Here is a 25,810-nt window from a genome sequence, read left to right as displayed (position 1 = left end):
TGCAGTGACTCACTTCAGTCACCCCCTTTGCATGGTTATTGGCCTCTTCTATCGAAGTAGAGCTAGGTCCCGAGTTCTATGGGCAGCTCCTAGTAACCAGCTGCCCCTCGCACAGCTTCTAGTCATGAAGCAGCTAGGCTGTTGACAACACAAGGTATGCACTACTTTGGGAGATGCAGATAAGCAACCTCCTTTATCCACCAATCCGTTACTCCTTTTATAGGCAGTCTTCAGATGTCCCAGCAGTGCTTTTCCTCCCGTTCGTCCCCAGTTTGAACAGGAGGCAGAAAGCACAGATACCACAACTGAAGCACAGCTGTCTTCTCGCCCACACTGTTCCATGCCTAACTGGCACTCGTCAGAGAGAATCCTGCCACACTCAGCACAGCAACAAACTGGTTCTAATAGTTCAACTGTTGGGGGCATTCCTCTGGTCAGATCCTGCATGTGGTTTCAATGCTCTGGGCTTGCCAGGGGCATCTCTTCACTACAAGTTGTTTGCAGGCACTTCATGAATTTTGTGTTTTAGCCTCAGATGGTTTAGTTACAACCTTTGGCACCCAAAGGTAGGATGAAAATGGTGTGGAGTTGGAGTGCTCTGATAGGGCCAGGAGGATATACTAAAAAATAAATCAAAAGGCGCAAAAGGCACCTTCCTTTTGCAACCTGACTAGAGTGACATTCCTGGGGGATGCAGCAGTGATCTTCCAGCGCTTTCTCCCAGGTGGGGCAAAAGAAAGGATATTCCTCCCACTCCCCCCAATCATCAGACCACAGATGGAGAAGACACTTAATAGGGACGGTTCAGGAATATTTCAGGCCTGCTGCCCAAGTCGAACTAAGGCACATCAGCCATGTTATCAAAGCTACCATTTTTATAGCCATTCACACAAAGGAGTCCAAAAATGCATTTCTGTGGTAAAACAATAATGTGCAACACGCATTCGCCCTACCTCATACATGCACAGTGAACAGACACTCTCCACCCATGTCCCACATGGATGGAATGAAGGACCTCATTGTGGGTGACTAGCAGATCTTTCACAAGGAGAGGCCTGTAGGCATTTTTCCTTAAATGTGACAGTCAAAATGGTCCTATTCCTTCTACTGTCATTTTATGTTGCCATCACTGACAGTCTCCCTTGGCTGGTTAAAGGACAAGAGTAATCTCAAACCCCTGGGGGTATTTTATACGCGATGCCTCCTCAGCGGCCACAATCCCTTATATGGTTGTCCCTCACTGAAAATACCTTATTGTCAATCTCACTGAGGCAAAATCCAAGAACATGAAGAGATTTACTGTGACATTATTAGTGGTCTAATATAGAGAAGGGGCACATGCTTTCTGAAGCCATGTAATCCCATATAGGTTTTATAATTTGTAAAGCATAGTGCAGGGGTGTGTAATGTAGACCCAGGGTGATGGTTCCGATTTTCAAGATACCTACAATATACAAAAACGTGAGTTTCATTTAGATTAATTGAAAGTACAATTTTGTTACAAGAGAGCTTGTAAGCTGTGGTATGGTTCAGAGACGCTCAGACACAGAGCCGCAATGGGTGGAAGGAGGTAAGGTGTTATGAGAGTCTCTAGTTAATGAAGGGAAGTATGCTCACCAGACACAGTCACTACTTTGGGCTTTTTTTTGCTTTACAGTATTATTGTCCTCTTTCTTTGTCGCTGCTCCTCCGCCACATCCTCCACCGATCCTCTCTCGGCCTGGTGTCAAGCCCTATTGCTTCAAGTAGTCTGTGGGGTCTGGGACTTGCAGTAGTACTCCACTCTACCCTGGGCTTTGCTTCCATTCCATTGGCACCCAGGCAGGCAAATCAGTTAAGAGCCTGGTCAGAACTTCCACTAGCTTTGTCCCAGGCATGTGCAACATTGCGGTCATGTCACACTCGTTGGCTTGCATGTGGTCATTGTATTGCTGTACATCTTTTCGGTCCAGTTTTAATATTTTGTCAGTGGAAGCTAGAAGGATTCTTTGTTCAATCAATGAATGAGTTTCTTTCAGAATTTTGAGGAGATACCGATTTGCTGACTCTCAAACAAACTGGGGGCTCGAGTTTGTGTGGAAATCGGATGTTTTCCTGCTCACAAGCCAGACAGTAAGATGATATAAGGAGCATCATATGCATGCCGTGCTTTCAGTGTAGACATAGGATATTTTATTCATCCCTCCTCTTGTAGTGGCCAGGGACATATGTTGCACAATCTTAATGCACACAATCCTCTTTTTATGGGAGATATAGATTAACAACCTGTCAAAGACATCACCCTCAAGGTGCTGTAAACATGGTACCAAACTGATTATTTTCGTTGAACCAACCAGGCATGTACACCGTTCCCAATCCATTTAATACGATGTTCAGCCAGGAATTCTCAACTGATTGGGCTGTGGCCGACAATCTTACAAGGGGCCTCTTCCCGAGGGTTCCTGCTAGAACACTGGTACATTTCCGATTACATTGGGTCAGTATTATAGGCTCAAACTTGATAAGATTTGCAGACAATTGTGCAAGGTATTGTATGATATGTACTCGAGGAATATTGTGGGGAAAGGTATATGCTGAAGCACCTCGGACCTGCAACATATCCCACCAATGCTTAGTTTAAAACTGTGTATGAGTTTCATGAATCTTTCCAGAGTGGGTTGGGTTTCCTTCTCTAAGGAAGTTTTAAGAAATTGTGTATTTTTTAAGACGTGTTTCGACAGTTACATAGGTCAAACTAGATAGGGATTAACGGTGCATTTAAAAACATGCTTGCAAAATATTATTGGTCAAATCAGGGCGGCATGCCCCAATTATTAATTCGCTTTTTCTGCTTTTGCCACTGTTGAAACTAGTTTGTACTAATAGACGTGTTTCTTAAACAGTGTGAGGGTCAGGTTAAAGTGTGGTGTGCGTATTGTTTCTGACACCTCTATTAAACCCAATGTATAATTTAAATCTTGAAAGACAAATACAAAGCATAGTCCTTTGACAATAAACTGGAGAGATGAGTAAATATTGTCTAGGGCTGAATTTCAGACAGGATTACCTGGAAACTCGGTCACAAATCCCACTTCCCCCGCTTAAAAAATGTGTTAGCCTAAAGAACTCTTTTTACTTCACTGTGCCTCATTTTACTTGATCAACATAACAAGCATTGGCAAATCTGGTAGGTTTAATCTTTGTAATGTGAATGTGAATATCAAACTGTTAAATGTTCCTGTTTGTAAAGCATTGCTGGAAAATCAAAATCAAAATAGTTTAGCAAAAGCAAACAAATCTTATGGTATCTTCACACTGTACACTGAATTCATGTTTTCGGTTTTTATAAATGGCAATGTTTTTTTTTTAATACTTTTCACTCAGGAAACTGAACAGAATTTAAAATAAATAAGGAAGTGTCAGACTGTAAAGGAAAATGCTTCCCAGGGCTTCCACTGATTAACCCATTTGCCCCGTGTACTAGCCCAGGAGACACATTTAGCCTCCAGGAGAAGTGTCATGATAAGTACAGTTCCTGCTGTAGACACTAGCTGAGTGCAGCAGATGGCCCATTCGCCAGCACCATGAAAGTCCTAGGGCTCCATAGCTTGTACTTTGTGGAATACAGGAAATAAAAAACGTTTAAGTCACTTTTCAGTCATACATTTTTAACAATTTTCCTGTAGTCCTGCTTTTACATACACGCTTGGAAGGCTGTGTTGCAGCAGAGCACAGGGGTGGTATTTAACAGCAGAAAGCAGCACAATAGGAAGAAAGCTAGAAAACGTGCACTCTCACGGAGTTCTGCATGAAGAAGAAAACGTAGCACCGTAAGCAGTGGAAGGATACAAGTCTGCCAATCAAAAGAATCGTACAGAGGCTGTGATCCAGGGAAGGGAAAAACTAGGAAGGCAAGTCATATACTAAGAAGCAAGCAAATGAGAGTGACAATATTGTCAACCAGTGGTAAGCAACAGGTGGGTTGTGAGCCCGCTGTAATCTCACAACAGATGTTTTGCAGCAGGGTCGACCTAAAAAGGAGTATTGCCCAGTAATTCCTTGGAACTAGTACATAATAACAAAAAAAAAACACTGAAAAAGCTCTTTCAGGGAGTAATTTGTAAATTATTTGACAACACTACATAAAACTAACTAGACCAGCTAGGTGCCTGGTACATCCCTTTCTGTGAATTTCTTGGCTTTTGCATTTCTGCCATACACTTGTTAGTGGCAACTCACTAAAACCAGGCCAACATCACCGCAGCAACAAGACAAAACTGTGACTTCTGTGTTGAATGTTATTGCATAGCTCTTTCACAGCATGGGTGCCAACATCTTTGGGGCAGGGGGCCCCAGAAATATTTCACCTGAGGAGCTGCACGTTGTAGCACTTGCAACCTCACCAAAGCCTGAGCTCGATCTGTACACTGTGGTTCATGCAGACATTTTATTCTTACCTGATAGGTTCAGCTGATGCTGCTCTATAGCATGGCTTTGATAGGGGTAAGGGCTGCAGGTAGTGCTAAAATGTAATCCCCACATCCCACAGGGGTATCGTTATAATGAGCTGAAAGGTGTTAGCAAGCCCCATTGTTTTATATGGAAAGCATTTAAAAACAACTTCCACCCCAACACTACTTCACTGATCAACCTTTGAGTACCTCCAAGAATTTTATTTGTTGTAGCATTGGGAATAGAGGCTAAAAACCCAACATACATACCTGCTGGCTGAAAAGCCAAAATTTGCTGAAGGAGTCAGACCTGGCGTCGGATCAGTTGGACCCTATGTTTTTGTGGTCAAATCAGTTTGAAAGTATTACTTCTTGCTTTGTATGCAAATCTAAAAATGAAGTCCGCCCACCTATTTTATGAGGTGAACTATTTTATTTGCATTGTGTATGAATTCATGCATTGATAACGCCATTTTATATGACTGATAGGCAGCTAGGTCTGGGCATTTGTTCTTCATTCCGTGGAAGCGGATAGCAATGCGTTTCAGTGGAATTTCACGTCTCCTCCTCTACCTGCCCCAGAAATAAAACAAGGTGACAAGCAGCGAACAGCTTGCAAATGAACCGCGAGCTGCCCGTTTCGTGGGCAGTTTATGCATTGCAAGCCATTTATGTGGTTCTCCTAGGACCAGGTCTGCCAGGGAGAAGCAAAAAAGTACATGATTCAAATAAAACACCAAGGGGCAGATTTAAGAAAAGCGGCGCAGCACTTTTCTTGCGCCCCCTTACCGCCCCCATGTGTGTGCCATATTTAAATACCGCACACAATGGCACAGGGTAGGGAGCAATAGCATCAACATTTTTTACACTATTGATGTACTGTTGGCGCTAACCCTGAACAGTACATAGTGGCCCATTGTAAGGAATGGTGTGCTCCTTTTTAACACTTTCTCTGAGCAGGCACTAAAAGTAGCCACACAAAATGACACAGTGGAATCTCTTAGATTCCACTGCGCCATTTTTGCTGTCCCCCTGATGGGGAAATGCACCTGTTTGCATACATTATGCATGACACATGCATAATGTGGCACAAAGGGTTATAAAGTCATACAATGCATGCATTGCGCCACTTCGTAAATGTGGCGCTGGGCAAAGGCCACCTTAGCTTAAAAAATGATGAAAGTGGCACAAGGGGCTCCTAAATCTGCCAGCAGAGTGGATTTGGGTATTTTCTTTATAGACCAACTTTACTCTTCAACCAGATTTGAAAAATGGTCACCTGTTTTGCAATTTTGTGAATGTTTTTTCCCACTTCAAAAATAATCCTAGGAGTGCTCCTTTAAATCCAATTTAAACCTCCATTATTGGTGCAATGTGCAATGTCACTTTTACATTTTTTGCATTTCTCCATTTGCACCTACATTAAATATAGATGTGTCCAATTCCATCCCTGGAAAGGCACTTACCCTGCCTATCACTGGAATAAAACTATGAGTATTTCCTGGGTGGTAAGCAAGAGATATCTGGATGCTCACAATATGTTTGTTGTTGTAGCTTACTTCTGCAGTATAGCACAGGCTGAAATTCACAAAATCCTGTCCATTAACTAAATTCACAAACTGGAAAATCTGTCATCCGTGCTGAAATTCCAACTAAGTAAGTACACTTTATCATTGGGAAAGTCCACAAATCAAGATTTTCTGAATTTTGATCTTGTATTAATGGAAATGACTTATTTTGCACACCTAAATAACAATGTTGTGTGCAAACTGTTTTGAAGGATTAACTTGGAGAAGAGTAAGCAGAGGTGGTGGGAAAGAGCAGTAGGTGTTCAGATGCGGGAAGGAGTGGAGGGGGCAATGTGAGAGGAGAAGGGGCAAGGAGCGGAGAAGGCAGTTCATGGCCTCAGCGAGCAGTGTTTGACTCGAATGGCCAGGAAGCACAGGGGCTCGAGTGTTTAAAGAGGGGGAAGTGTGTGACTAAAAGGGGGGGCCGCAGAGGGGGCAGTGATTGTCGTGAGAGGTCAGGGATCAGAGGGGGTATTTAGTGGGCAGAAGGGGTAAGAAGCACAGATGGAGCATTGGATGTGCAGAGGGGCCAGAGCAGATATTCAAAAAAAATTTAAATTACTTTGATTGATCCTAAAATGGGTCAAATTGCATTCATTTCACAAGTGCGCAACCCCCTGAACTCCGGTACCACCCACAATTCAACGTGATTTACATTCAAAACTGAGTGTTGTAACCCAAGCCCCGACAAAAGGTTTGTACAGATAACACAGACTTCCAACTGTCAGGTCTCCATCAGCATTAGTTAATGGTAAAAGTTATGTGTGCTTTTTCCTACAGTATAGGTTATGTTACGATGGACCTACATTCACAGTACCTTTGTACATTGCCAATTTGTGAATTTCACTACTGTTGGTTACAGTGATCGGAAGGTCACAAATGTGAGTTCTGGCGAGGCAGACTCAGCTTTCAGTTAGCCATCAGAATGATCATTGGGAACCATGTGGCTAAATAGCGCTAATAATGGCACGTGTGTGGTGCAGATTCCGGCTACCGAGACCTTTCGCTGTAGACCCCGCTCCTCCTTGCTCCACCCATCCTAGGCCGCCTTCAACAATAGCTGAGGGCATTATTACCGTGGGCATGCTCTGAGAGCCAGTGACTCATGGGCACAGCTTCACAGGTGGCAGACAGTATCAGTGTTACTGACTGTTGCAGATAGTTGGCCTCTCTTGCCATGCTTTGCAGCTGGGCGTGGTTCTCTAAACTGCATGGTTGGGCAGAGCTCATTGACACTTGGGCCCGGCCACACCCAGCTTCTACCTGGCTGCACTCTTGCATCTAGTGCTCTTGAGTGAAGAACAGCCTAGGAATCTGCCTGATACCCCTCTCTTTAGATGGCCCCTCGATTGCTTTAGGAACAGAGACCGCCTGGTGAATACATGAGCCCAGTACCTTGAAGGTAAAAGTGGAAATTGCAGATGGGACTGCTACTATAGGTCCAAAATGGACTTCTCACAACCATGGTGAGGCATTTACTGTTTTTTCTAGAATTTCCTGTCTCTCTTTTGTTGAATGCCACAACTTACTGTTGGTGTTGGAGATGACTGATGCCATAATGGAGTGTGAGTTAGCTGATGAATGTCGTACAGAATTTCCCACATTTGCAGACTGCTTCACTGAACCAGAACTCTGTGATGGAGTTGGCCACCAGTCTCAATCTCACTCTTGTTCCCTAGCTTTCCTGTAAGATTTGGAGAATTAGTTTGGAAATGTTTGATGACTTTAACCACGTTTGGGCAATTTTTGCCACCTTTTGCTGGTTTTTCCTAACTTTTACCACCTTTCAAAATTCTCAAAACATTTTTGGCAACTTTTGCCACTCTCCAACAATTTTCACCAATAGTCTGGAAATTTTACTGGATATTATCTCTGCACCTGCACATATTACACAGTGTGGTATGTGCACCCTTAGTTTCTGTGGGAAAATTACTGAGGCAAACGTATGCCCACATAATCATCCAATTCTTGCTGATCCACGAACTAGGCCTTATGGCAGTTGTGCAAGTAATGACCTCTAATTCCTAATTAGTATAACAGCCTCACAGTCATGGCAGTGTCGCCCCTCATTAACTAGAGGTCAAAGTGGGTGGGAACTATTGGGTTTTGGCATTTCCATACTTCGTAGTTTATTGCAAATCAGTTCCTATTATTTAAAGAAAGCATTTCTGAAAGAGTCTGTAGCACAGAGGAGCAAGTTTTTCAGACACATTCTGGTTTCATTAGCACAGGAGGGGTAGGCCTGCCAGGGGTTCTTTTCCTGTGCCCTATGTCCCTTGGGGCTCTCTCTCATTGTGCTGAATAATCCAGCTGGTCACTAAACTTCTTTGTTCCAGGCGAGTGTAAATATCTGACCTGTATGCTTGAAAGTCCATCTCTGCTATCTCTTTACTGCTTTGATTTCTTCAAAACTGTGAATGCTTTCTTCACACGCAAAATCAACATAAGCTGCCAACAGGCCCCACCTCATGTGTAACAACACTTTATGTGTTTTTCTCCATCCCCATTCTCATCACTCTCTATTGCTTCGCGACCCACATTTTGGTTCCAAACCTTTTTTCACACTGCCCGCAAGGCTCTCCAATTATCCTTTAAGTGTCAAGCATGCATTCGCTATATTTCCTTAAATATTTCACTGTGTTGCCACTTGCTTTTAAGATAATGTCCATATACTGGGATTCCCAAATACTGAATAAAGTACCTACCGCCAAACTCCGCACATCGTGACTAAGAGGGTCGCTTGTGGTTATATTCGCTGTTGGAAAAGCCTCATAGCTGCGTACATGTAACCTGTTCCAAGAACCTCTCATCAGAGACCTCTAGGGGCGCCATCCCCGTTTGCCCCGCCTCCCGAGAAGTGCAGCCGCTCTGCTCCTGCCCTCATAGAGGAGTGGAGGTTGTTATATTCGGGTCACATTGAAGGACGAAGATGGTGGGATATCCGCCGCAGGAGGCGTTTTCAGGCGGCTTTACAGCCTCACCTGGTTCCGAAGGAGGGAGCGCACATCCCCGAGGAGGTCATTCCCTTTATATTCAGCACCAACACTAGACCTGATTTTCAGGGGAGGCGCACACACGGGCAGCAAACAATCTGGTTGGGCACCTATAGCGGGTGATCATTGCTTAAACTTTGTAAGCAGTAGTGAATTAAACATTTAAACAGTACTAGTCTGTGGAAGGAGCAGTGTCTTCGGAGCGTCTCGATGTCTTAGTCACTCTTGTTCTCCCCTTCCCACCACTCTGTTCTGCAGGCTCTGTGTTAGACTTTTATGCAGTTTTTTTCTCATAAGTTTGTGACACACCCAATCTGCATATCATACACCTCATCTCTTTCCTCTTCAGCTCTCTCTATTCACTCTCTCCGGCAAATACTTTCTTACACGACCATCGCTTCACCAGTATCTCTTCACACAGACACACAATGCTCTGAATTTTATTTAAATTTCGCCGTCAGTATTTTGACAGCTGAGTACCTCGATCACACACTTATGCATATAATGACAATGGAAATTGCCACACCTAACCATTGCTCTGTGTGCTCTGCAAGGAGGGCTAGAATTGGGGGAGTGTGTAAAACAAACCCCCCTTATCATCCTCTGAAAGGCACTGAGAAACCTAGCTTGGCCTGAACTCCACAGATCTCAGCCATGGCCCACTGACAACACTCACACACAGACACAGCACCCTGGAAAAGCAAAAGCGCTTAGGGAATAAAAGAGTAAGTTAAACATGAAATGTATATAGGAACAGAGAGGCCAAAAGAGGGATGAGACCACCAGAAATAGCACGGGGATGGGAGGCAGAAATGGAGGCCTTGGAGGAGGAGGTCCTGACTGCCCTGACCTCTTGAATGAATGACTGAATAACAGACTGTAGGGGCCCAATTGCGCCCCACCTGTTGGCGGACATTTTTACTGATAGGGAGCCTGACACTACCACACACAAGGAGAGGAAGTACATATCTGAACTCAATGCACAATGCTCATCCCCCATTACAACATTTTACTCACTAAGGAGGGGGGGAGAAGTTGGGGTGGGCAAGAGGGAGTTGGGTGAGATCTTAGGGTCCCAGTTTAGTAGGGGATCAGAAATGAATGGATAGAGTTGAATCACTGTATTGAAACAAAATGGCTGCTCTATGTTGTATCGCACCATGATTGCATGATAATTAGACGACTGAAACTGCAATAAAAAATATGTTTACAACAAAAAAAAAATGTATATAGGAACAACACTGCTCTTCTCATGCTGAGCTTTTGCACGCTGCAACTGTTGCTGGTGGTGGGGCACAGGGGTTGCGTGGGGGCAGAGCATTTACAGGTGGGTCAGTGGCCCCATCAGGCTCTCATGCCCACACACACCACAGCACTATTGTTAATATTTAAAATTTTAAAAAAATGTAATGCTGGTGCTACCCTGGGAACTGATTCAATAAGGTCAGGGGTGTGGAATTTATTAAAATATCTACTTGTCCAGGGGACAGGTTGCTTCTCAAATCTACTTGTCCTGTAAAAAGATCTACTTGTCCCTTTGGTGCCATGTAGTGTGGTGACAAATTATGGCAGCAATTAATAGCCTCTCTGATTATGCCAGGGCTACTACCATAGTAGGGCTTGAATACTTGGAGTTTCAATCCCTACTGTAGCAATTTCCTTATTTTGCCACCTTTCTGCAGATCTGCATACTGGGGCTGGAGGAAGCAGTAAGCAATAGTTCCAGGGCTGGAATGCCTTTGAGTCTGCAAACCTACTAACCTGCATGTTTTAAAGATTTTTACCAGCTTCTCTCTAATATTTTCCCATAATAAGAAAGGTTGGACATTTACTCCTGACAATGGCAGAATTAGAACTTCTTCCAGGGTTGGGAAGAAAGTGGCTGGAGGGAAAATGAACTTGCAAATGCTCAATAGATTTTCACATGAGCACATCTACACATCGTATTTACCCACGCTAAAATACAGTTCACAAATATTTTATAGGGGTACGACATATACCATGGGTGCACTTTTGTGACTTTCTTTAAGAATTTGGGGCCACAAGTAGGTAGGTTCAGATTTGTGACCTGCAAATTGCGAGTCGCAAATCCGAATGTAGGATGGTGTCCTTGACACCATCTGTGATTCCCAAGGGCTTCGCAAATGCCCACATCATGAATAATCATGAGGTGGGTCGCAATTTGCGACCCCCTCACGAATGGTGGCCTGCTGGAGACAGCAGACCACCATGTCTGTGACTGCTTTTCAATAAAGCTGTTTTTTGGGGTTTTTTTTGTAATGCAGCCAGTTTTCCTTAAAGGAAAACGAGATGCATAACAAAAACGAAAAATGAAACGTTTTCGTTTCATTTTTTCAGAGCAGGCAGTGGTCCACAGGACCACTGCCTGCTCTGAAAAAATGTTTACAGTGACATTCACAATGGGGAAGGGGTCCCATGGGGATCCCTTCCCTTTTGCGAAAGTGTTAGCACCCATTTGAAATGGGTGCAAACTGCGATTGGTTTGCGCCCGCGTTCGCGGTCACAAAACAATCCTACATTGCACTGCGAGTTGCAATTAGGAAGGGAACACCCCTTACTAATTGCGAGTCGCAAACCCGTTTTGTGATTCGGTAACCAGGTTACTGAATTGCAAAACTGGGTTTGTGCATCGCAATGTGCTTTTTGCACGTCGCAAACAGCGAAAGTCGCTGTTTGCGACATGCAAAAAGCTACCTACATGTGGGTCTTGGTCCCTAATTAGGTCTGGTGTTAACAAAGACATTTTGTTTTTATTAAACTTCTATTCCTCTCTCTTTCGGCTGGCTTTAGTGAGTGATCGCATTCTGCTCTTCCACAAGGAGCATATTGCCACACAAAGTAGTTTTGTTCAGTGTCAGGAACTACAGTGGCAATCAGTGACGTAACGAAACTGGAGGGTGCCCCTTTGCAAAGAACATGGAGGAGCCTCCTCTCCAGACTCACTCAGGGCAGGTGCTGTGCTGACGGGGCCCCCTGGAGGGCGGCTGCGGGGCCTTTGTTATGCCGCTGGTGGCAACGTGTGCTTTAAGAGTTAAAAAAACTTTTTGGGGGGGTTTTGCCAATGTTTGTTACAATGTTGAGGGCCTGGTAGCTCCCACAACAATAAAGTGTTACAAAAGTCATGTCAAAACAAGACATGCATTGATGAAACTAAAAGACTTATAAAAGTATGTCAGATCAGTTGGCATTGTCAGTGTTTGTTTATTTTCATGCTTCCCATAATCGTGTTGAAAATGGTTACACTGATTTTCCATTAGAAATATTTTTGGGAAATACTAGCATGCATCAACACATTTTACTAAATGACACTTCATTTGCATATATTCTGGGAGCATTATACTTAGCCTCTTAGCCTAAACTTTCCAAACATGTGTGTACACGTTTTTTTTTTTGTACTGGAACCAACGTCAGTAGTGAAGTGTGACCTTAAACATTTATTTACAGCACCCACCCTAATAATGAAGGCTTTCAAATAATGAACCATAAATACAAGTTCGAACAGCATTATCTTTTGGAAACACATTACCTCAACTGCAGAGAGTTCAACTCTCTGTAAACAGGCAGCCAAAGGGTTTGTGCTGCAGGGGGTTGGGCCTACTTGTCCCAAGGACAAAGTAAACATAAAAACTTGTTGCCCTTGACCCCAAACAAGATGTGTCGGGCATAGGAATTCCACATCCCTGAAGGTGTTTTTATTGTTTCTCAAATAAATGCACAGATCCCATTAACTCAAGTATGTAACCTTCTTCAGCAATAGCCCATCATATGCGCACATCACAGACCACTGAATAAACACTAATCTCATAAATGTGGTCTATCATACTTTGAGCAATGTTTGTGATTTTTGTGGAATAATATGACCGCACCTTGAGTTGTACCATCTGGACGGCAGCTGGCGTAGCGGTCACTGGGTGGTCAAATTTACTATTCTAACTCCAGTCCTAGAATATTTGAGGAAAGGGCAACTTCCCCCAAAATAGCTCTAGGAACCTTTTCTTTGCTATTCTAAATCCGGTCCTAGAATATTCTGTGGAAAGTTAAAAAGTTCCCAAGTATTTTAAAACAGAGTTGAAAACTGGTAATTATATAGTGACCTGAGAGCACCATGCAAGGCTAAAAACTAGGACTAATATTCATTTGCCACTTTACCTGTTGACTGTGTACTCACTTTGTCAGAAACCCATCAAACACCACTCCTTAATATATTCAATGATGATATGTTGATTTGGTTACATTTCAAGCCTTTTGACTTTGCCAATGCTTGTTTTCTCAATGGATGGGCAGAATGCTTTTTCTGCCCCCAGGACTGGCAGTGTTTGGTGAGTCCCCATTACTCTTGTAATGCAGAGTTACAGCCAAATTCTGACAATCACCACATTGGGGATTTTTTTTCCTGCAAAGCTCCAGAAATTTGATCGAGATGTGGCGTCCCCTAGCACCATTTTCTGACACGGGTGGTTGTGAGCGGTCACAGTCTGAGGGCTGCTTCTTGAGTAGATTTGTTGTCACTCAAGTAGATTTTCAACTCGAGCAGCAGCAAAATCAGCTTGCGCACTCTTGCGCATTGCATGGTGCTGTTTACGCTGATTTTTAGCACTGCTTGCGCTACTGCCACTAAATTGAAGCATGAGCAGTGTGAACTCTGCAGAATCTTCCAAAGTTTTTGTGTAGCTCCACAGAATGTTTGGAAAACTTTGTAGTTGAGGGAACCGCCAAGAACTCGCTGAGTTGGCCACCGGCTTCGTAGGACCCTCCTTTGTAGTGTTGAGACGACCACCGTGATCAGTTTTCTTGAACCCGTGTTCAAGTACTTCAGCGGGTGCTGCCTCCGTCTGCGTGGGCTCTCTGTGTTGCTAGACGCCCCCTCTGTCTCCTCTTCCAAGTGGCGACCTCCTGGTCCTTCCTGGGCCCAGGCAGCACCCTTTTTCTTCAACCGCGCCCTTTGCAGCTAGCAGGGCTTGTTTGCGGTCTTTCTGCGTGGAAACAACTCTGCATCGTCCAGCACGCCGTGATACATCTTCTGTGCAAAGGAGAAGTTCCTGGCATCTTCCGTTGTTGCAGAATCTTCAGCTTCTTCCACCCGGAGGCAGACATTTTTCACCTTTATCCGGGGTTTAGTGGGCTTGTGCCCCCCTGGAAACTTTCGTGACTCTTGGACTTGGTCCCCTTCCTTTACAGGTCCTCAGGAACCAGGAATCCGTCTTCAGTGCTTTGCAGTCAGTTGTGGTCTTTGCAGAATCTCCTATCACGACTTTAGTTTGTTTCTGGGGAAGTAGGGTAACTTTACTCCTACTTTTCAGGGTCTTGGGGTGGGGTATCTTGGACACCTTTAGTGTTTTCTTACACTCCCAGCGACTCTCTACACTCTACACTAGGCCTGGGGTCCCTAAGTGGTTTGCATTCCACTTTCTTAGTATATGGTTTGTGTTTCCCCTAGGCCTATTGCATCCTATTGTATTCTACAGTGTTTGCACTACTTTTCTGTTTACTACCTGATTTTGGTTTGTGTGTATATTTTGTGTATTTTACTTACCTCCTAAGGGAATATATCCTCTGAGATATTTTTGGCATTTTGTCACTAAAAAAAAGTACCTTTATTTTTAGTACCTCTGAGTATTGTGATTCTTATGATATAGTGCTATATGATATAAGTGGTATGGTAGGAGCTTTGCATGTCTCCTAGTTCAGGCTAAGCTGCTCTGCTATAGCTACCTCTATCAGCCTAAGCTGCTACAACACTACTAATCTACTAATAAGGGATAACTGGACCTGGCACAATGTGTAGGCACCATGAGGTACCCACTATAAGCTAGGCCAGCCTCCTACACAAAAGTACCGATTTCCAAATATTGATTCCTACTTTGTAGGAATCGCTATTAGGAAATCGCAAATAAGAAATCTCATTCCATTTGTGACATTGGGCCGGTTGTGTATTTCCCAAATAGCAATTTCCTAGTAGGAAATCACTATTAGGGAAATGCAAAACCAAGGATGGCCAAGGGAAAAAGGCCTCCCGAAATGCATCCCAAAATAGTGGTGCACATGTAGAGCACACATATGCCTAACGGGCATATGTGTGCTGTATTGCAATTTAAAAATAATGAATTTGGGGTGCTTTTTTAAAAAATTACATATGGTTACAATCAACTTGAAGTCAATGGTAATTGCATTTCCTAAATTCCCAATTCCCGTTTAGGAAATGCTTTGCACATCTGAATAGGAATCACACATAGGAAATCATTATTTGCGATTTCCTATTCAGAGGATCGCAAATTGCGATTTTTACTGGGTAGAAATCGCAATTTCCGATTCCTTAAAGGGCTTTGTACATCAGAAAAAGCCGCATTTGCAGTTCTTAATGGCCTGAAATAGCGATTCAGAACGTTATGAAATGCAAACTGGATTTGTATATCTGGCCCATTGTATTTTGAAAGCCTCTCGTGTGGATGTCTTTAATCGGCTCAGTCAAGGTGGGAACACAAGGCCACCAGGAGGAAGCAATCTGTTGATGTAGGGACTGCGGAGAGGTGTGACAAAGGAGGGGCATCTGAGAAGTTAGGATCTCTGGGGGAACCTGTGTTGTAATCTCATCATGAGACAGGAGAAGCACTCCCAGCATGGTGCATTGTGAGAGCCAGGGACCTGTCCTCGTACATTCAACATGGGGTTTCAGTGGCTAAGGGTTAGGAGGAAGGGACATTGTAAAGATGCTCACATCTCAGCAGTTTGTCGTTACTGCTTCAAACCCAGACTTTTGTTGGGGTGACCCAATTAGTTACGGGGTGCTGATTTTAAAATATAGTCAAAGAAAAAATAAAACGTACTGACGCCAAACGGAAAACTATTCCTCAAGTATTCGTACTTCAAGTAAACTTGCAAAGCTCTTTCGATTGTACAGTTGAGTTCCAGCTTCACACAGTGGCTCCTTGTTTGGAAGTGGAGTACGTATTTCCCTGCCTGATGGTGTACTAGAATGTCACTTCAGTGATCTTCAGACATCCAAAATTACTATTGCTTTAATTACAACGATGTTGGGAAAAGACTTAATAGGCACATTTTAGCAGCGTTTTTAAATGATGTTGGTCGCTTTTGAACTAGGGGCTCAGAAAACGTACTAACCAGTGCAAGATCAGACTAATTTGGAGGGCTCCGAGGTAAGAGTTAAGTGGGATCTAAACAAAAAGTATGTCTTTATGGGAAATGTCAGGAATGCATTCACCTGCCCTACAGTGCCAGGAAGGTGAACCTAACTATTGTCAGTTGTTGCGAAGGGATCATTTGTGGATGGGTTGCAATGAACAAAACTGCAGACTATTTACAATTGTGATTTTGCAGCAGAGTGTGAATTACATTATCTGTTTTCGATTTCAATGTGTCCATCTGTGTAATATGGATAGAAAAAACTGTTTTGCTTAACAATATCACTGCTACTACTAGTAATAATAAAAGTGCCCTCTCCCCTACCCTCACCCCCAACAAAAAGATCATATCGCCATAGAGCTGATGACACCATTGTTTGTTTCAGATGCACGAAAACCAATACAGGAAAACAAACTATGATGTCATCAGCTGTGCAACGGTATGTCTGATTTATTTTGATGTATCTGGGGTTGGGTCTGCAATGTTTTATGACTTTGATTAGGATTTGTTTTCTTTTATAAAGGATCTGCTCAAAATCGTAATTGTTTGAAAAATGAAGCTGTATATATAGTTGGATTTTTTCTAAATGTTCTCTTAGATTTGGGAGTTCTCTGAAATTGCTGATATTGTATTATGATGGTCTTCTGTAAAACAGAAATAATAAATATCACTGTTAAGACATAGGATAGAAATTGATAAGACTGTGTAATAATTGCAACTTGCTCAGCACAGAGCTCATAAGGAAGGCAAAACCAAAGGGGACAAAACTGAAAGTTAGAAGTAAAATAAGCTTGGTACATTTATTGGTAATTATCAGGGCCTGTTCATCATTATGCCTCGTATTATTACCAACATTACAATAAATCCATTAATGACCGTTTAAAAATAAAACTTGTGGTAAATACTGTGTTGTTTTTGAGAGTTTAGCCTGATTTAAGATGAGATAATGATAATTTACTGTCACTTTTTAATTTTTAGTATTTCTGTAAAAGACAAAGAACTCCATTCTCTGTAACTACTGAATAGAAAATTGATTTGTGCCAGTAGCAAAGATCTCTTACCTGCCAAAAACGGCCCAACGTTAGGAAGAACAGAAATATTTTATTTTCCATAAAGCTGATGTTCACATAAGTTGCTCATGCAATTGCAGAGTCTGGGCGCTTTTCAGTAGTTAGTATATGTTGACAGTATGGGTAAAACACTACTTTGATTGGAATTGAGGAAAAATCTAAATCATCAATTTCAATCTTTCTCTCAGATGTAGCATATTAAATGGAAACCCATTTGCGTATTGCTAAAGTAATTCCAAGCAATCGATTTTGCTTTTATAACTTCTGAAGCCGGTCACTGGAAGTCAGCATACTAATCTCTACAGACACAAACTTTATGATATTATGGTCTTCTTTTACAAAATTGAAATTTTTACATTTTCAAAAATCTCTAGTTTTTAAAGACAGGCAGAACTGTTTATGAGTGAAAACCTCGGTTATGTTATTGTTTTTTGGAATCTGCCATATCAAGTTCTAGCTAATAGAATTGTGTACATGTTTTACATTGGTACACAAATATTTTTTTTCGGAAGTCTGGTTATTTTAGTCTAATGACAGAAGTGAAAACTGAAAGGTGAAAAGGAGTTGTGCTTAATTTTCTATATATTTATTTTCACTGACATGACTGCTATGTTTTTCAAGCTGTGTTGGTTTACATTTTTTTTTCCTTTTCGGTGAATGTTTTTCTGCCTGAAACTGTGCCCATGTGCTCAGACTTCCAATGAGTTTCCTAAAGGCTGAACTTGATTCGACCATATATCTTATAGATAGAACTGTGCCCTAGACTATGCGGGTAGTGGTGCTCTACAACAGTGCATGTTTTCACCATTCATTCTAACTGTAATCATTTGTTTATCGATTTTTGAGCCAGATCAAACAAAAAAAGTCTGAATTGATTGTGGATTCATTTAAACATACTTGGATATTGCCGTCGGATTCCCTTGGATATAACAGTGTTTACTAGGGGTTTGTTTCACATACAAGAATGAGAAATTGAGAATCCTAAATTGAAATCTTTGGACAGTTATTCAATATAGATTAAAGTAAAACCGTTTTTTACGATGTTCTAAAAGCAAAACAAGGCAAGTTTTTGCTAAGTATAAATATCAACATTGATGCAGAATCATTTTGCTTTTTGGGGTCAGTGGCTCATTTTCGTTAGACTGTTCGTCTTTCTGCGGCAATCAAGTTGCCTAAAGTTGTATCACCTAAGGTATTGGAGCTGGGTCATGTTCCAAAAAGGTTCTTTGTATTGATGACATTATACTTGGATGCCTACCCGGTGGGACAAGAGAAGAGGCTAATTAAAAGTTTCGGCACATACATCTGTGCGTTAGCTGAGCTCCTTCTTACAATCAGGATGCTGCGCGTTGCCTTGAAGGGCTGGGAGAAGTTTAAACAATTAAACAATAGAGACAGATCAGAAATTTTGGCCCCTACGCAACTAGCCAGGTTTTGGACTTCATCTAACCTTGATGAATGTCTAATGAATTGAATCAGAAAGGGATAGATATGTAAAAAGAGTAATTTGTACCTGGTAGATGGCATTGCTGTTTGATCAGTCACCACAGAGCAGGCAAGTGAAATACAGATGCCCCTTACAATGTGCCTTCAGCTGTGTAAAGACTCAGTTTTATGACCAGAATTAGCATATTCACTATTGAAATTTAAGGGAGATGCAGGGGCTTGTATTCTAAATTAAATGTGTTGTTTCCTATGATACGGCGATGTTTCTACAATGCAGAGGTAATTTAACACAGTGACGCCAGTCCTTTCATTTTGTTTGATTTCACTTTAACTGTTATTCATGGTTCATTTGCACATAGGCGTCTGTTTTTATTTTAAAAAATGGTATTTACTTTAATGACTATGGCTCGCTAATTGTGGCTCAGCTTTGCCAGATTTGCATTCTTCTTAAAAGATTTCATTCCAAGTTCAGTGAACCAAATTCACTACTTCTTATTAAACCGCCGTCTGTGGGGTAGCCCTTAAAGTTAATGAAGTTAAATATATTTTGAAAGGGTATCAAAAACAATCATCTGCAGAGGTCTTAATTGAAGCTAACTAAACCCAGTACCCAAAATCTCAGTTATCTTTTCAGAATGTTCTGCCCTTTTCTCCCTTGCTAAAATGGCCGCCATGTAGATCCACTGAATGTCAGGTCAGGCCATGAAATAGTCGTCCTAAAATGAATTGATATCTGCCCTGTGCCTCAATTGTTCACCTTTTGTGCTCATTCCGTGGTACATTCCACAAGTGCCCTGCAGATTTATGTTTTTAATTTAATGTGATTAAACCTGTTTTCTCATTGATTCGAGCACTGGGAACACCCAAGAAGTGTGCCATTCTAGTTACCAATAAATCCTAAGAGAAAATATATTTTTCTCTCTTTGTGATAAATGCCACTGTTACGTAAACAAGACGTGTGAATCCAGTCACCCATTCATATATGTGAGACCTTGGGGTCGATATCTGTGGGACATAAAAAGTAAGATCACATGACCCTCCAATCTGAGCCTCTCGCGCACTGCTAATCAGACGCCTTCAATTACAAGATCCATGAACATGAGCGCATATTGTGAACATAGATTAAATGCAGCATAATTCGTGCGGTGCATGCTCAGTGGAATTAGGAGAATATGGATGTTAGATGTGCGATCCAAACAGATTTAATATCTATAAATAGCCTTAACAGCTCTTCCATTCATCTCTGATTCGTTAGACCCTGCCAATTGTTGCTGCCACTGCCGAACGATTAGGAAAATAGATTGAAATTGGTCTGAAGGGGAAAATCTGCCCAAACGCCCATAGAAAACCTGCTTTCATGTGTTCCGGTTGACCTTGAACGTGTTTATTGATTCTTTATTTTAGCTGTTTCTTTAGGACGGGCCATACCCAAAGGGCCAGCACATTCTGTATATTCGTTAACTGAGGAACAAAAATGACAGCCGGATTTCAGGAACATTCCCTTCAGGGAGCTGGTATGAAGGTGTAGACACAAGTGGGGGACGGAGGGGCGAGCGGAGGATATGGTCACAGTACACAGACGAAGTAAATGTGCTATTATTATCCTGTTCCAAATAGGAAAATAATTATTGATTCCAACTCAGAAATGGCAGTAAGTACCATTTGGTTCTGGTGCACCAAGCACTAACCAGCGTTCATACCTTTCCCACCACTGATACTTTCAAATCATTTTATTTGTGTTCTTTCTTCTATGCTTCTCGCCCTCTCAGCAACCTAAACCCAGCGAGAGCCAGCCACTTGCTATGTGCACCATAAATAGTGCTCTAGCATTTACTCCTATCAAAATAGGGCTCAATTTCCAAACTCCTTGCATTATCTTCAACCAGCCGTTTAATTCGGACATCAACACCCCCAGCAAGGTAATGTCCTTGTATTTCTAAATGTGGACTTCCTTTCCTTGGAAGCTGTGTGGGAACGTTCCTCCTGCTCCTCACCATCCTTGCAGTCTGCAACTTTTCAGCGATATACTCCACTTAAGTTTAAACCATCACAGCACCGCCGCCCCCTTTCTAGTCGCCCCTGGGATTCTATCCACTCTTCCCACATTCTCTTCCTACAGCGGCAAGTACCCTCCCCATTCTACTCTTAAAATCCCAAAATTAACTCACTCATACTTCTCTTCCCAAGCCGTGTTTGAGAACTCTGGGACATTTGTATTCCAAATCAGTCGACCCATAACGCACTTCGACTACACCATCAGTCTTGACTCTGCCAGTCGCTACTCACCAAAGCCTATGCTTCCTGATTTTGGACCGCCAACTATACACTTGCAGAAAAAAAACATTTAATCCTTGCCAACAAACACCCCGTCTCTTCCTCCTTCTCTGCTTCAAAATCTTTCTTAAACTTTAACAGATTAGTCTCCATGTCTCCACCATCAGTAAATCGAACACCCCAAAGACAACATTTCACAAATACACACTTCAAGGCAACAACTCTTATTGATATCTTGTGCTTCGGCGTCACAGTCAACCACCAGATCACTGTTCATGAGTATAATGATGGTTCGCTCATTATTCTACATATATATGGCATTGACATGGTTCCAACATAAAGGTCATGTCTTTTCACCTTTTTTATTATTGCCTTTGGTGGCCTAATGTTCTTCTTTGTTTTTGTGTCCTACTGTCTGTCTGCTGGTGACACTGATTTTATTCTCCATCTCCTTCACCCAAATCTATCAGCCAAATTAGATCTTGTGCTGCCTGCCGGATTCACAAAATAACTGGGGTTACTTACTTTTTGCATTCATTTAATTTGTGTACAGTTAGCTTACTTCTTATCATGTCAGAGAAGTATACAATAGCCACTGCAGATATTTGTTTAGCTAAGTACAAAGTAGGAATCGCTATTAGGAATTTGGCATTAAGAAATCCCATTAGAGTCAGTGGGCCAGGTTTGCTTTTCCTAAATAGTGATTTCTTACTAAGAAATTGCTATTTACAAAATGCAAAACCAGGGATGGCAATGAGAAAAAAAAGCCCCCCTTGGTGCACTCCAAAAATAGGGGTGTACCTGTACAGCGCACATATGCCTAAGGGGCATGAGTGTGCTCTATCGCAATAAAACAAAACACTGTGGGGTGTTTTTTTTTTATTGCACCTGGTTACCACCATCTTCAATTCAAATGCCCAAATCCCATTTTGGAAACGCATGGTACATCAGAATAGGAAATGCAAATAGAAAATCCCTATTTGCCTTTCCTATTCTGAGAATCACAAATTGCGATTTCTACAGGGTAGAAATCGCAATATGCAATTCCTTAAAGGGCATTGTACATTAGGAAAGCCCAGTTTGCATTTCGTAATGACCCGAAATACTAATTCGGACGATTGAGAAATGCAAACCGGCTTCGTGCACCTGGCCCATTGTCTTTTTTCCCCACAGAGGTGTGAATTAACTTTCTGAACAGCAATAACTCAATGAAAGGTGACACAATATACAACCATTCACTATAATGAGTTGCACATATTTTTAAAAAACATTTGTGGGCCAGATGTACGAAAATGCACTTGTGCATTTCTTAAATAGTGACTTCATAAAAATTGCTGTTTAAAAAATGCAAAATGCAGTATACTAAGATACGATTTCCTAATTTGGATTCCTACAAAGTAGGAATCACTATTAGGAAATCACTTTTAAGAAATCCCATTGCATTTGAGTCAGTGGGCCAGTTTTGCATTTCCCAAATAGCGATTTCTCTTTAGAAAATCGCTATTTAGGAAATGCAAAACCAAGGACGGCAATGGGCAAAAGGACCCCCTTGGTGCACCCGAAAAATAGGGATGCACCTGTAGAGTGCACATATGCCTAGGGGTCATGTGTGTGCTCTATTGCAATTTTAAAAAAGCACTTTGGGGTGCTTTTTTGAAATTGCACCTAGGGCCAGATGTACACAATTGCAATTTTGCATTTCTTAAATAGCGAATTCATAGAAATCGCTATTTAAGAAATGCAAAATGCTATGTACAGAGATACCGATCTCCTAATAGCAATTCCTACTAAGTAGGAATCGCTATTAGGAAATAAGTATTAAGAAATCCCATTGCATTTTAGTCAATAGGCTGGTTTTGCCCATGTGTGTGTTCTACTGCAATTAAAAAAAGCACCTTGGGGATTTTTTTTTTTTAATTGCACCTGATTACCACTGACTTCAAGTCGGTGGTAATTGCATCTCCTAAATGCCCAAGGTCTCATTTAGTAAATGCTTTGTACATCAGAATAGGAATGCAATTTGTGATTTCCTATTCTGGGAATTGCAAATTCCGATTTCTACAGGGTAGAATTTGCATTTTGCAATTCCCTAAAGGCCTTTGTACATAGGAAAAGGCTGTTTTGCATTTCTTAAAGAGCCTAAATTGTGAATTGGCCTGTTAAAAAATACAAAAGGCCTTTCTACATCTGGCCCCTAGTTACTGTTGACTTCAGGTCGATGATAATCCCTTCTCCTAAATGCCCAAGTCTCACTTAGGAAATGCATGGTACATCAGAATAGGAATCGCAAATAGGGAATCCCTATTTGCGATTTCCTATTCTGGGAATCGCAAATTGCAATTTCTACAGGGTAGAAATCTCAATTTGAGATTCCTTAAAAGGCTTTGTACATAAGAAAAGCCCAGTTTGCATTGCTTAATGGCCCGAAATAGCCATTCGGGCCATTAAGAAATGCAAACAGGCTTTGTACATCTGGTCCTTTGTGACAAATTAGCCATGTGTTGGTACTAAATATTGGCGGACAATTGTGCGCAATTCACAAAGTTGGCCTCTGTGATTATTGTCCATACTCCTCTAGCACCGGATCTTCCATAGATTCAGAGGCCAGAATTATCCCTGCCCACAAATTTGAATTCCCAACTGGGCAAGGGAGTCCCAACCTAAGTGTGAAGAATAATTCGTGTGTTAATCTATGAAACATGCCAGCGCTACAGAAGTGTGATTACAGGTAATGTTCTGTAGTTGTCCTTCTTGCAGGGGGGTGCAAGGGTGAGAAGAAAGAAAGCTGTACATCTTCTATATGCAAGTAATAAACACCTCAGACCAGGAAATATAAATACAAATTTTGTGTGTTGTTTGAAATACTGACATTCTAGGAAAGTGTCACTTTGGACACAACTGAATGATTTTAATTTTAACAATTTAAAAAAAAGAAGCACCTAGTGTCGTAAATGTTCAAAAGTCTCCCCCCTGTCCGCTTACTGTGCACACAATAGCGGAGCACGTGCACTCCATCTGGACATTTATATGCCTGTGAAGAGACCAGTTGAAAGACCAGTGATTTCAAATGATGCACTTACTCTCTACTAATCTTCATTTGGGACATTCTCACTTTTAATTTTTTGTATATGTGACTATGTAGCGCAAAGGGCGGCTGCTGCAAATCTCAAAGTAGGAGGGGTCAGGTGCAGGGAGGGGGATTAAATAAAAAGAAAAATAATCATATCTGTCCCAACACTGACGGCTGCCTTGCACTCCTTTTCTGATGGTGTCCCAGCAGTCCCTGGTACACCAGCACAGGCTCTCCCTGGGACACCAGCACAGGCTCCACTACGCAATACTGCTGCTGCTCTCATGCTATTCATAGCATGAGCGCGGTACTAGGATTGGTCTGAGTGGCCATGTCTGCCTCTCAGTCCGAGTCTGTGCTGTTTCTCCAACCAGACTGTGTAGCACAGCCAGGTTGGAGAAACCTAAATGTGCATGTAAGTTTGGCTGGCCTAAGACAGCCGGGCAAGCTAACATGCTCATTTAAGTGCACTCTACTTCTCCTCCCTCTTTCCGTGGCCCAGCCCACCCCTTCCTTCACACGCTGGCTCAGCTGAGCCAGCAGCTGAAAAGTAAAACGAAATATTGGTTTATTTTTCAGCTGCTGGCTGTTAGCCAGTGGGGCGACGCTCCTCCGCCATTGTGGAGGAGCCATCTCTGTACAGCCCACATGTTATCAATTCTGCATTCATACCTCAAACCCTGGCATTTATGAAATGTTTTGTAATTGTATTTTGGAATTGTATTTATATTTATATAGCGCTTACTACCCCCGACGAGGCGATGAAGCACTTTTCGGCAAGTAGCACGCGACTTGTGGGAGGTCATTGCTGTGCCCTCTCTGTTCTTTGCCTATCTCCGGCAGTTGAACATTTTCAGGGGTTAACCATGTATTTTTGATGTAAGCTTGAAGACATCAGTATGTTCCTGAAATTAAGACGTCCAGCCGCACTGGGATGTTTATGGATCGCTTACAAAAGGCGATCTATCCAAAATGTCATATTCCTTTTCTGATACATTCATGAAAGAGTAAAGTATAGCAGTTCTAAATTGGCAACAATTAGAAAGCTGGGAGTGGTATATTGCTTCAAATCCTGAGTTACTTTGAGGTTGTTTACAGACTGTAGCCACCCTGGATGAGCCTTCTCGAGTGAAGTGAGATATGCCGTGGTATGTTAAGCGTTTGATTTGGAACTTGTAGATGAGTTGACACTGAGAATATTAGTGTAGGTTCAATCATGATTAGGGCTCACGGTTTTATGGTATTTTTTTAACATTTCCATGTGTATTTATCCATATTTATATTTTTGCCATTTTATTAGTATTTATCCATATTTATTTCGTGTTTTGTTAATAGATGAGGTGATAACTTGTATATTTCTGCAATTATTTAACAGATAAACATGCACTCATACTTTGATGCTTGTCTGGTTTTAGCACTTTACACAACCAAAAACAATAAGATAATAAACCCACATTAAAAAAATAGTATAATAGCACATATACACGTTGAGGTATGCAGTAAAATCTCATTGTGCTTTGTAAGTGCCCATGCTGCCAATATGTACAGCTATTGGCCTGAAAGTCATTAGTGTCAGCATGGTGAGTCACTCAAAAGAATCCAAATGATCTGTATTTTTCTGCTTTTAAAAATAAATCCAGACAGGAAAGACAATGTTTTCCGTCTGTAATTATCTGTAAAAATCAGTAAAACGGAAAACAGGGAGCCCTAATCATGATTAGTGTCTTTTCATCCACAAAACAAGGTGGACGATCTATCCAATCTATTAGGACAAATCCAGTGCTTAATTTTATCAGGC

The 25,810-nt window shown here is 41.9% G+C and overlaps 1 protein-coding gene across 13 annotated transcripts in view; it reads left to right on the top strand.

Moving 5' to 3' along the window:
• NFIX (nuclear factor I X) overlaps window positions 1–25,810 on the top strand; it is a 1,024,880-nt gene that overhangs the window by 335,620 nt on the left and 663,450 nt on the right. For 10 of the 13 annotated variants that reach the window (XM_069231936.1, XM_069231932.1, XM_069231929.1 and 7 more), the window contains one exon: window positions 16,538–16,591. The exons of the other annotated variants lie outside the window; for them this stretch is intronic. In XM_069231936.1, coding sequence (XP_069088037.1) covers window positions 16,538–16,591 — 54 coding nt within the window. The remainder of the gene's footprint in view (window positions 1–16,537; window positions 16,592–25,810) is intronic. 13 annotated transcript variants of the gene reach the window in all.

Source organism: Pleurodeles waltl, chromosome 4_2 (genome assembly GCF_031143425.1).
Source record: "Pleurodeles waltl isolate 20211129_DDA chromosome 4_2, aPleWal1.hap1.20221129, whole genome shotgun sequence".
Taxonomy (NCBI): Eukaryota; Metazoa; Chordata; class Amphibia; order Caudata; family Salamandridae; genus Pleurodeles; species Pleurodeles waltl.
The sequence above is the reverse complement of the archived record's forward strand: the minus strand, read 5'-3'. Positions and strand labels throughout refer to the sequence as shown.